We start from the raw sequence: 13,500 nt of genomic DNA, 5'->3' as shown, positions 1-13,500 counted from the left end.
AAGCCTCCTTATTCTCCCATTCGTTCTCACCACAGGACTACTATCCTGATTTCTAACACTATGACTTGTTTTGCCTATTTCTGAACATTCTTACTAGTATAAGGAAATCCAAATTATTTTCGTGTATTGTCCTTGTATATAGCAACACTGTTAGGCTCACTCATTTTAGAACTTAAACCACTGTATCTCATTTACCAACCCCCCTGGCCCAGCCTTGTGCTGACTGCATTACTGTGGCCTGAATTTTAATTTTAAAATGATTTAAAATACCTAAGACATTACAAATATCGTTTTAGACAATGAGTAGTCTTTTACATTTTGTCATGTGTACGTTTTTTGCCACGCTTCATTCCTTCCTGCATTTCCTTGTTTGTCTCGGATCACTTTCCTTTTAAGGATTCACTTTAACCTTCCTTTGAGTCTGTCTCATTTTTTTTTTTATTATCTTTATTGGAGCATAATTGCTTTACAATGGTGTGTTAGTTTCTGCTTTATAACAAAGTGAATCAGTTATACATACACATATGTTCCCATATCTCTTCCCTCTTGCGTGTCCCTCCCTGCCACCCCTCTAGGTGGTCACAAAGCACCGAGTTGATCTCTCTGTGCTATGCGGCTGCTTCCCACTAGCTTTCCATTTTACGTTTCGTAGTGTATATATATCCATGCCACTCTCTCACTTTGTCACAGCTTACCCTTCCCCTTCCCCATATCCTCAAGTCCATTCTCTAGTAGGTCTGTGTCTTTATTCCTGTCTTACCCCTAGGTTCTTCATGACATTTTTTTTGCTTAAATTCCATATATATGTGTTAGCATACGGTATTTGTCTTTCTCTTTCTGACTTACTTCGCTCTGTATAACAGACTCTAGGTCCATCCACCTCATTACAAATAGCTCAATTTTGTTTCTTTTCATGGCTGAGTAATATTCCATTGTATATATGTGCCACATCTTCTTTATCCATTCATCCAATGATGGACACTTAGGTTGTTTCCATCTCCTGGCTATCGTAAATAGAGCTGCAATGAACATCTTGGTACATGACTCTTTTTGAATTATGGTTTTCTCAGGGTATATGCCCAGCAGTGGGATTGCTGGGTCATATAGTAGTTCTATTTGTAGTTTTTTAAGGAACCTCCATACTGTTCTCCATAGTGGCTGAACCAATTCACATTCCCACCAGCAGTGCAAGAATGTTCCCTTTTCTCCACACCCTCTCCAGCATTTATTGTTTCTAGATTTTTTGCATTCTGACTGGTGTGAGATGACATCTCATTGTAGTTTTGATTTGCATTTCTCTAATGATTAATGATGTTGAGCATTCTTTCATGTGTTTGTTGGCAGTCTGTATATCTTCTTTGGAGAAATGTCTATTTACGTCTCCTGCCCATTTTTGGATTGGGTTGTTTGTTTTTTTGTTATTGAGCTGCTTGCAAATTTGGAGATTAATCCTTTGTCAGTTGCTTCATTTGCAAATATGTTCTCCCATTCTGAGGGTTGTCTTTTGGTCTTGTTTATGGTTTCCTTTGATGTGCAGAAGCTTTGCAGTTTCATTAGGTCCCATTTGTTTATTTTTGGTTTTATTTCCATTTCTCTAGGAGGTGGGTCAAAAAGGATCTTGCTGTGATTTATGTCATAGAGTGTTCTGCCTATGTTTTCCTCTAAGAGTTTGATAGTTTCTGGCCTTACATTTAGGTCTTTAATCCATTTTGAGCTTATTTTTGCATATGGTGTTAGGGAGTGATCTTATCTCATACTTTTACATGTAGCTGTCCAGTTTTCCCAGCACCACTTATTGAAGAGGCTGTCCTTTCTCCACTGTACATTCCTGCCTCCCTTTATCAAAGATAAGGTGACCATATGTGCATGGGTTTATCTCTGGGCTTTCTATCCTGTTCCATTGATCTATCTTTCTGTTTTTGTGCCAGTACCATTATGTCTTCATTCCTGTAGCTTTGTAGCATAGTCTGAAGTCAGGGAGCCTGATTCCTCAAGCTCTGTTTTTCGTTCTCAAGATTGCTTTGGCTATTCGGGATCTTTTGTGTTTCCATACAAACTGTGAAATTTATTTTTCTACTTCTCTGAAAAATGCCAGTGGTAGTTTGATAGCGATTACATTGAATCTGTAGATTGCTTTGGGTAGTAGAGTCATTTTCACAATGTTGATTCTTCCAATCCAAGAACATGGTATATCTCTCCATCTATTTGTATCATCTTTAATTTCTTTCATCAGTATCTTATAATTTTCTGCATACAGGTCTTTTGTCTCCTTAGGTAGGTTTATTCCTAGATATTTTATTCTTTTTGTTGCAATGGTAAATGGGAGTGTTTTCTTGATTTCACTTTCAGATTTTCATCATTAGTGTATAGGAATGCAAGTGATTTCTGTGCATTAATTTTGTATCCTGCTACTTTACCAAATTCATTGATTAGCTCTAGTAGTTTTCTGGTAGCATCTTTAGGATTCTCTATGTATAGGATCATGTCATCTGCAAACAGTGACAGCTTTACTTCTTCTTTTCCGATTTGGATTCCTTTCATTTCCTTTTCGTCTCTGATTGATGTGGCTAAAACTTCCAAAACTATGTTGAATAAGAGTGGTGAGAGTGGGCAACCTTGTCTTGTTCCTGTTCTTAGTGGAAATGCTTTCAGTTTTTCACCACTGAGGACGATATTGGCTGTGGGTTTGTCATATACTGTCTTTATTATGTTGAGGAAAGTTCCCTCTATGCCTACTTTCTGCAGGGATTTTATCATAAATGGGTGTTGAATTTTGTCGAAAGCTTTCTCTGCATCTACTGAGATGATCATATGGTTTTTCTCCTTCAATTTGTTAATATGGTGTATCACAGTGATTGACTTGCATATATTGAAGAATCCTTGCATTCCTGGAATAAACCCCACTTGATCGTGGTGTATGACCCTTTTAATGTGCTGTTGGATTCTGTTTGCTAGTATTTTGTTGAGGATCTTTGCATCTATGTTCATCAGTGATATTGGTCTGTAGTTTTCTTTCTTTGTGACATCCTTGTCTGGTTTTCGTATCAGGGTGATGGTGGCCTCGTAGAATGAGTTTGGGGGTGTTCCTCCCTCTGCTATATTTTGGAAGAGTTTGAGAAGGATAGGTGTTAGCTATTCTCTAAATGTTTGATAGAATTTGCCTGGGAAGCCTTCAGGTCCTGGGCTTTTGTTTGTTGGAAGTTATTTAATCACAGTTTCAATTTTAGTGCTTGTGATTGGTCTGTTCATATTTTCTATTTCTTCCTGATTCAGTATTGGTACGTTGTGCATTTCTAAGAATTTGTCCATTTCTTCCAGGTTGTCCATTTTATTGGCATACAGTTGCTTGTAGTAATCTCTCATGATCTTTTTTATTTCTGCAGTGTCAGCTGTTACTTCTCCTTTTTCATTTCTAATTCTATTGATTTGAGTCTTCTCCCTTTTTTTCTTGATGAGTCTGGCTAATGGTTTATCAACTTTGTTTATCTTCTCAAAGAAACAGCTTTTGGTTTTATTGATCTTAGCTATCGTTTCCTTCATTTCTTTTTCATTTATTTCTGATCTGATCTTTATGATTTCTTTCCTTCTGCTAACTTTGGGTTATTTTTATTCTTCCTTCTCTAATTGCTTTAGGTGCAAGGTTAGGTTGTATATTTGGGATGTTTCGGAAGGTAGGATTGTATTGCTATAAACTTCCCTCTTAAAACTGCTTTTGCTGCACCCCATAGGTTTTGGGTTGTCATGTCTCCATTGTCATTTGTTTCTAGGTATTTTTTAGTTTCCTCTTTGATTTCTTCAGTGATCACTTCGTTATTAATAGTGTATTACTTAGCCTCCATGTGTTTGTACATTTTACAGATCTTTTCCTGTAATTGATATCTAGTTTCATAGTGCTGTGGTCGGAAAAGATACTTGATACAATTTTAATTTTCTAAAATTTACCAAGGCTTAATTTGTGACCCAAGATATGATCTATCCTGGAGAATGTTCCGTGAGCACTTGAGAAAAATGTGTATTCTGTTATTTTTGGACGGAATGTCCTATAAATATCAATTAAGTCCATCTAGTTTAATGTATCATTTAAAGCTTGTGTTTCCTTATTTATTTTCATTTTGGATGATCGGTCCATTGGTGAAAGTGGGGTGTTAAAGTCCCCTACTATGAATGTGTTACTGTCGATTTCCCCTTTTATGGCTGTTAGTATTTGCCTTATGTATTGAGGGGCTCCTATGTTGGGTGCATAAATATTTACAATTGTTATATCTTCTTCTTGGATCGATCCCTTGATCATTATGTACTCTCCTTCTTTGTCTCTCGTAATACTCTTTATTTTAAAGTCTATTTTGTCTGATATGAGAATTGCTACTCCAGCTTTCTTTTGGTTTCCATTTGCATGGAGTATCTTTTTCCATCCCCTTACTTTCAGTCTGTATGTGTCTCTAGGTCTGAAGTGGGTCTCTTGTAGACAGCATATATATGGGTCTTGTTTTTGTATCCATTCAGCCAGTCTGTGTCTTTTGGTGGGAGCATTTAATCCATTTACATTTAAGGTAATTATCGATATGTATGTTCCTATTCCCATTTTCTTAATTATTTTGGGTTTGTTATTGTAGGTCTTTTCCTTCTCTTGTGTTTCTTGCCTACTAGAGAACATCCTTTAGCATTTGTTGTAAAGCTGGTTTGGTGATGCTGGACCCTCTCAGCTTTTGCTTCTCTGTAAAGGTTTTAATTTCTCCATAAAATCTGAATGAGATCCTTGCTGGGTAGAGTAATCTTGGTTGCAGGTTTTTCTCCTTCATCCCTTTAAATATGTCCTGCCAGTCCCTTCTGGCTTGCAGAGTTTCTGCTGAAAGATCAGCTGTTAATCTTATGGGGATTCCCTTGTGTGTTATTTGTTGTTTTTCCCTTGCTGCTTTTAATACGTTTTCTTTGTATTTAACTTCTAACAGTTTGATTAATATGTGTCTTGGCATGTTTCTCCTTGGATTTATCCTGTATGGGACTCTCTGTGCTTCCTGGACTTGATTAACTATTTCCTTTCCCATGTTAGGGAAGTTTTCAACTATAATCTCTTCAAATATTTTTCAGTCCCTTTCTTTTTCTCTTCTTCTTCTGGAACCCCTATTAATTCGAATGTTGGTGCGTTTAATGTTGTCCCAGAGGTCTCTGAGACTGTCCTCTGTTCTTTTCATTCTTTTTTCTTTATTCTGCTCTGCAGTAGTTATTTCCACTATTTTATCTTCCAGGTCACTTATCCGTTCTTCTGCCTCAGTTATTCTGTTATTTTTCCCATCTAGAGTATTTTTAATTTCATTTATTGTGTTGTTCATCGTTGCCTGTTTCATCTTTAGTTCTTTTAGGTCGTTGTTAAATGTTTCTTGCATTTTCTCTATTCTGTTTCCAAGATTTTGGATCATCTTTACTATCATTATTCTGAATTCTTTTTCAGGTAGACTGCCTATTTCCTCTTCATTTGTTAGGTCTGGTGGGTTTTTATCTTGCTCCTTCATCTGCTGTGTGTTTTTCTGTCTTCTCATTTTGTTGATCTTACTGTGTTTGGGGTCTCCTTTTTGCAGGCTGCAGGTTCGTAGTTCCCGTTGTTTTTGGTGTCTGTCCCCAGTGGCTAAAGTTGGTTCAGTGGGTTGTGTAGGCTTCCTAGTGGAGGGGACTAGTGCCTATGTTCTGGTGAATGAGGCTGGATCTTGTCTTTCTGGTGGGCAGGTCCACGTCTGGTGGTGTGTTTTGGGGTGTCTGTGGACTTATGATTTTAGGCAGCCTCTCTGCTAATGGGTGGGGTTGTGTTCCTGTCTTGTTAGTTGTTGGGCATAGGGTGTCCAGCACTGTAGCTCGCTGGTCGTTGAGTGAAGCTGGGTGCTGGTGTTGAGATGGAGATCTCTGGGAGATTTTCACCGTTTGATGTTATGTGGAGCTGGGAGGTCTCTCGTGGACCAGTGTCCTGAAGTTGGCTCTCCCACCTCAGAGGCACAGCACTGACTCCTGGCTGCAGCACCAAGAGCCTTTCATCCACACGGGTCAGAATAAAAGGGAGAAAAAATAAGAAAGAAAGAAAGCAAGAGAGAGAGAGAGAGAAAGGGAGGGAGGCAGGAAGAAAAGAAAGAAAGAGAGAAAGAAAGAAAGAAAGGAGAAAGAAAGAAAAAAGGATAAAATAAAATAAAGCTATTAAAATAAAAAATAATTATTAAGAAAAAAATGTTTTTAAAAAGGAAAACAAAAAGGACAGATAGAACCCTAGGACAACTGGGGAAAGCAAGGCTACACAGACAAAATCTAACACAGAAGCATGCACGTACACACTCACAAAAAGAGGAAAAAGGGGAAAAAATCATAAATCTTGCTCTCAAGGTCCACCTCCTCAATTTGGGATGATTCATTGCCTATTCATATATTCCACAGATGCAGGGTACATCAAGTTGATTGTGGAGCTTTAATCTGCTGCTTCTGAGGCTGCTGGGAGAGATTTCCCTTTCTCTTCTTTGTTTGTACAGCTCCCAGGGTTCAGCTTTGGGTTTGGCCCTGCCTCTGCATGTAGGTCGCCGGAGCGCATCTGTTCTTCACTCAGACAGGATGGGGTTAAAGGAGCAGCTGCTTCGGGGGCTCTGGCTCACTCAGGCCGAGGTGAGGGAAGGGTGCGGATGTGGGGCGAGCCTGTGGCAGCAGACGTCGGCGTGACGTTGCACCAGCCTGAGGCGTGCCGTGCGTTCTCCCGGGGTAGTTGTCCCTGGATCCCGGGACCCTGGCAGTGGCGGGGTGCACAGGCTGCCCAGAAGGGAGGTGTGGAGAGTGACCTGTGCTCGCACACAGGCTTGTTGTTGGCGGCAGCAGCAGACTTAGCGTCTCATGCCCGTCTCTGGTTTCCGCGCTGTTAACCGCGGCTCGCGCCTGTCTCTGGAGCTCCTTTAAGCAGCGCTCTTAATCCCCTCTCCTCGCGCACCAGGAAACAAAGATGGAAGAAAAAGTCTCTTGCCTCTTCGGCACGTCCAGACTTTTTCCCGGACTCCCTCCTGACTAGCCATGGTGCACTAACTCCCTGCAGGCTGTGTTCACGCCGCCAACCCCAGTCTCTCCCTGCGCTCCGACCAAAGCCCGAGCCTCAGCTCCCAGCCCTGCCCGCCCCGGTGGGTGAGCAGACAAGCCTCTCGGGCTGGTGAGTGCCAGTCGGCACTGATCCTCTGTGCGGGAATCTCACCGCTTTGCCCTCCACACCCCTCTTGCTGTACTCTCCTACGCGGCTGCGAAGCTTGCCCCCTCCCCCACCCACAGTCTCCACCCGCGAAGGAGCTTCCTAGTGTGTGGAAACCTTTCCTCCTTCACAGCTCCCTCCCACTGGTTCAGGTCCCATCCCTATTCTTTTGTCTCTGTTCATTCTTTTTTCTTTTGCCCTACCCAGGTACGTGGGGGGTTTCTTGCCTTTTGGGAGGCCTGAGGTCTTCTGCCAGCGTTCAGTAGGTGTTCTGTAGGAGTTGTTCCACGTGTAGATATATTTCTGGTGTATCTGTGCAGAGGAAGGTGATCTCCATGTTTTACTCTTCCACCATCTTCCTGTACTCTGTCTCATTTGTTAAAAAACAATAAATATTTATTATCTCACAATGTTTCTGTGAGTCAGGAATCTAGAAGAGTTTAATTGTGCAGTTATGGCTCAGGGTGCCTCATAAAGTTGTAGTCAAAATATTGATCAGGGCTGCAGTCATCTCAAGACTTGACTGAAGCTGTAGAATCTGCTTCAAGATGGTTTACTCACAACGTGCTAATTGTTGGCAAAAGGTCTCAGTTCCTTCCCACGTGTGCCTCACCATAGGCTGCTTTACTGTCTTCATGACATAAAGGCAAGGAATCGAAGAAAGAATAGTGTTTCTTTAAATTTCCTTGGGTCATTTTTCTTTAGTCTATAAAATCTTTATTTTACCTTTGTTTTTGAAAGACATTTTCTCTAGGTAGGTTGACATTATTTTCTTTCTGCACTCTAAATATGCCATTCTACTGTCTTCTGGTTCCATTATTTCTGTTGGGAAATCAGCTGTCAGAGTTGTTCCTTTGAAAGTAGAGTCTTTTATCTCAAGCTGATTTTAAGATTTTTATTTATCTTGGTTTTTGACAACCTTACCATGATGTGTGTACATGTTGTTTTCTTTGTATTATCTTGAGTTTTCTGAGCTTTATGAAGTTTCATCAGTTTTAGAAACAAAAGTTTTGACCACTGCTTCTTTGGATATCTGCTTCTGCTCATTTTCTCTCTCTTCTCCAAAGACAACAATTATGTTTTATCCCTTTTGTTATGTTCATTTCCTTTCTCTTCCCCTGCCCCCAATGTTTTACTTGATATTTTTATTGACTTTTATTTCAATTTACTAATGATATCTTCTCATCCAAAATGGATTTTTAATTTCACTGAGTTCAGAATTTCAGGTTTTATATTTTTCTGCACTAGTTCCATTTGATTCATTTTGCACACTGCAATTATATGGTGAAATTCTCCATTATTTCATCTATTTTCTTCTTCTCCATTTTCCTTAACAAGTTAATCATGCTTGTTTTAAAGTCTTTTCCCTCTAGCTGTAACATCTGGATCACCTGTAGACATGCTTCTATGGAATTTCTTTTCTTTTGAGTTTTCAGTTACATATTCATGTCTTTTTGTATGACACTCAATCATATTTCTGACTGAATGTTAGACATTGTAAATTTTATTAAAGGTTCCAAGTGATGTTATCTCCATCAGAGACGGTTTATCCTTTCCTCTGTTAGTCAGGTAGATTAAAGGGACTGATGAGCTTATCCTAGTCACCAACTGAGTTAAACTATGCTGCAATTTTGTTAAGATTTGAGTGTACCCCTGGTTTTCTTGTGTTTCTAAAGTATGGATCTCCAAAACTTTCAAGAGACTTTAGCAAGTTTTTTTTTTTTCTCCTTAGCAGTGAGAAATTGGGGATTTTTTCTACACACTTCATAAGTTTTGAACTTAGATCTTTAGGCACTCATCCACAATTACTTCCGAATTTGGGACATGTCAAGAACAGGAAATCGGCTATGAAATACCCAGTTTGTTACTTGAATACTACATAACTGCCAAAAGCTGTTCTGATTTTTCAGGTCCTAGGAAAAGCGTACCTGGATTTTCAACTTCTAATTATGTCCTGATCAGTAAGTGACCCCAGGGAAAAAAAAGCAACTGCATATAATCAGTGTAAATTCACTACTTCTTAGAGGTCTTTCCACTTCTGCCCATGAACCCCCTTCCTGGGAAGCCTCTGTGTCCTATGCACAGGAGACCATAGCCTATTCCACTGTGTTTTCCTCAGTGGAAACATTTTAACTTCTGCTCTCCACAGATTCTTATCTCAGCAAACTTCTAGAAGGGTAAATCAGACTTGATCTGCGGGCTTCTCACATCTCTAGGCTTGTCACTCCACATACACATTCGCCTGCCAAATAGTCTGGTCTTCTACCTAGGCCTAGGTCATATTCTTAACCTCTAGCCTGTGGCCTAAATCTACAGTGCCCCCAAGGGCATCTCTAGATTTTTCACTCCCTCTGGTCCTTATTGCTTTCACAGCTCTATACTGCTTTAAATATATGATTTCCATAATTATTCAACTTTTCTAGTTTTCCATAGCAGATGCTATGAACTACACTATCCTACTCTGAAGTTTAAAAAATACGTTGTTTTTAAAATTTACTATAAAAAATTAAAATTACAATTTTACAATCCTTACTGACTGCCTATTCTAATAACATTATCATATTAAATGTACCTTTTTTTTTTCCTGTGTGAGGTCAAAATATATTACAGATTATAGAAATAGAAGCCAGGGTAGATTTTAAAAGGGATTTTTTTTTTTTAACAGAAGAAAGATTTGGGCCTAACGAGACAGTAGCAATGAAAATAGCTCCTTTGTAGGTGGAAAAGACAAACCAAAGTTATCAAGTTAGAGTGAAAATTTATAAATATAATTAATAAAACTAAAGACAATATTCTTGTAACAGCAGACTCTAGGATGAAGATAATGATAAAGTAGAAGATGATAATGATTAATATCCAAGGCAATCAGTATTTATTGAATACTTATTATGTGCCAGGTACTAAATACAACATTTATGTAGATTAGAATGAATATATGTAAAGCACCTGGAAATATTGCCTAACTCATTATAAGCTTTACAAGAGTGTTAGTTGCTGCTATTACTACTACTACTATTATTATTATAGTATTTATTCTTCACAATAATTCTTTAAGGTAAAAATCATGACTTTTATTTTACCTAGGAAAAAATGGGTCCAAGAGAGGCTAATAACTTGCCCCAAATCATAAAGCTAGTAGGTTACAGAACAAAAATCCAAAACCAGATCCGTATAGCCTGAAGTCTATGCTCTCAATCACTATGATACTTTAGGGGGATCTTGTTAAGGAAAAAAAGAACATTTGTGGCTTTAAAGAACTTATGCAAATATAGTCGTGTACTTAAATATCTACCATATTCTTTTTGAGGTTTTTTCGTTTACACAAAGGCTTTACTAATCTGCTGCACAATTATATAGGAATAAAAACCAGGCCTATATACAATATCTTCCTTTATTGCAATCATCTCTCCAATCTTAAAATATCATTTTCTCCACTTGATAAAGAAAAAAATTAAATCGAAATACACTGTAAAATATCAAAAATGCCAGCTTATTCCCACTGGATTCCCATGAATAATGTATTTAAAATCACTTATTAAGGAGAATATTGTACCTAAATTTGTTAGTTAGTGATACAGGCTAATGTCAATTTTATAATCTCAAAATATTTCTAGTAGCCCTAATAAAACCAGAACTATAACATTTAAGACAAGTTTCATAAAATGATTTAAACAGGCAAAGTAGGGAACAATAAATCTTTTAAAATTTGCATAATTTCATACCCAAATAAAGCCTTGGTTTAAACTTACTCTGAATGATATCTGCAATGGACAACAATGTAATACATTCACACAAATAAACTATAAGAGTACATTTTGTGGTAACTCCCTGGTGGTCCAGAGGTTAGGACTCCATGCTCTCACTGCTGAGGGCCCAGGTTTAATCCCTGGTCAGGGGAACTAAGATCCCACAAGCCACGGGGCATGGCCAAAAATGAGGGGAAAAAAAAAAGAATACAGTTTGTGATAATTCTGTTCCAACCTCTACTACATACTTATTATAGAAAAGGGCATATGGTAGCCTTACTATTTTAGACCAACTGTAAAAAAAAAAAAAAAAAAAAAAAATTGTGGAGTATTTTAAAAAAGATATGTATTCTATTTCTTTCAATTATATATGGTCTTTAGTTGCCAACAAGTGTCTCCAAGTTCAGAGAGTTTTAGCATGTTTTAATAAATAAATAGTATATAATTAGCAGGAGCTATTCACACACAATTAACATACTATAGTCCTTAAAAAGAAATGGTCTTCTTAAATAAATATGTAAATGTCTATGAAACCTTACTTGTGCTCTAATTTGCTCAGTCAAGTTTTCATAGATAATAAAAAAAAATAAACTTCACTTTACATGTTGATGAAATATTCTTGAGAATTTTTTCAATTCAGTCCAAACTGAATGAGCTATAAAATACTGCTGGGATAAGCCAAGCTTATTAGTTAATTTAGGTTTAATAATTAATGCTGTGCTGCATATTAACTTTAAAATTTCAAAGTAAGAGTATGTATTTAAAGTCGTATTTTAAAACTAGAAAGAATATTAAAGTTCCTACCTCTAATTCTACGTCAGCTCGTACATACTGTCGGGTCTTTGGATGATTAAGGAGGTGTAAAATTGTAGTAATGAGAGCCTCATTTATTCGACTTAATTGGCAATCGATCACATTTTTCAAGATGGTGTTTAGTCCACCTCGAAGGGCCACCACCTCTGGATTCTGAAGTGCTAAAATAAAAAAGAAAAACTTAATATATTATATAGGGGATAATTAATAAAATGTAATCAGAAATCTGGGATTTTAATACTTAATTTGCTTTCTGACTTGAAAAACTTTCCAGTCAATGACATTTAAAAGGACACGTGGATAAATTACCTAATAAGAGTCACTGAATATACTTTCCAAAACTCTGATTTGTTTCTTAATGTCTCTGAATTTTTTCATATCTTTTGTTCATGTTTTACTGAATGGTTCTTCTTTCCTATCAATTGCAAGGAGTTCTTTATATAATGGGAATATTAGCCTTTTATCTGTTTCAAATCTTTTGTCTGATTTGTAACTTAACTTTAGATTTTAAGCTCAGAAACTCCTCCCTTACTTCAAATATCAGGCATTTTCTCTGTATGCACGCACACCGACGTGTGTGTTTTAAATGAGTTCATGATTAACATTTCAGTTTTCAATCTGTCAGGAAACAGACTTTGGCTTAATATTGATAAGCTCATTTTTTCCCAAATGTTTATTCAACTATCCCAGCATGCTTTCCAAACTGATGTTCATACTTTTGATATACTGAAGTCTTCTATGTATCAGGGTCTGCAACCCTTGATTCTTTTTCATTTTTTTCTCCCTTAATAAGCCAGCTTAACTTTTTTAAAATATGAGAAAAAAATCTTTGCCTTCTCCTCCATTTAATCTTTTTCAAAAATGTTTTTTTTTCCATAGTTGAATTTTTCCTGTTTATTCTGGTTGAACTTTAGATTTAGGTTTCTTCTCCATTTTTTCTAAATTGAGGTATAATTACTTACAGTAAAATACACAGATTTTAATGGTACAGTTCAATAAATTCTGAACAGTATCTATACCCCTGTAACCAATAGCTCAATCAAGGTATAGCACTTTCATCATCCTAGAAAGTTCCTTCACACCACTTTTCGGTCTCCCTCCACAACAAAGGCAACAAATATTCTCATTTCTACCTATAGATTAGCTCTGCCTTCTTGAAAATCAATTAAACAAATTGAAATGTACCCCCTAAACACACACACACGTCTTCCACATTTCTTATTTCTATTTGTTCTATATACTTTTCTTGTCTACTTTGGAAATAGTATCATTTTTTTTCCATTATGTTTACTGATTATTGCTGAAACACAAAATAAATCTATTAAATCTATATTTTCAGGTTTCCACTGTACTGAATTACTGAAGTTGTTCTTCAGTTGATTCAGAGTTTTCTAGATATATCATCTACTATGTATGATGCCTTCTTTCCAATATGTAAAACTCATTTATTATTTTGTCTTGCTAACCTGGTTAAAACGCTAATTAAGAGCTTTTAAAATGATGTAGTATTTGTAGAGATCCACTATTAAGAATATGATTGGTGGACTTCCCTGGTGGCTTAACAGTGGTTAAGAATCCACCTGCCAATGCAGGGGACATGGGTTCGAGCCCTAGTCTGGGAAGGTCCCACATGCCACAGAGCAACTAAGTCCGTGCGCCACAACTACTGAGTCTGTGCTCTAGAGCCCGTGAGCCACAACTACTGGGCTTGCATGCCACAACTACTGAAGCCCATGTGCC

At 37.5% G+C, this 13,500-nt stretch overlaps 1 protein-coding gene across 3 annotated transcripts in view; it reads right to left on the bottom strand.

Annotated features, from left to right (window-relative positions):
• The window catches only part of RICTOR (RPTOR independent companion of MTOR complex 2), a 127,519-nt gene that overhangs the window by 53,792 nt on the left and 60,227 nt on the right, over positions 1-13,500 (bottom strand). For all 3 annotated transcript variants that reach the window (XM_060009562.1, XM_060009563.1, XM_060009564.1), the window contains one exon: positions 11,752-11,921. In XM_060009562.1, coding sequence (XP_059865545.1) covers positions 11,752-11,921 — 170 coding nt within the window. The remainder of the gene's footprint in view (positions 1-11,751; positions 11,922-13,500) is intronic.

This window comes from Delphinus delphis, chromosome 3 (assembly GCF_949987515.2).
Source record: "Delphinus delphis chromosome 3, mDelDel1.2, whole genome shotgun sequence".
In the NCBI taxonomy this organism is placed as follows: Eukaryota; Metazoa; Chordata; class Mammalia; order Artiodactyla; family Delphinidae; genus Delphinus; species Delphinus delphis.
This window is presented reverse-complemented; position numbering and strand designations above follow the sequence as displayed.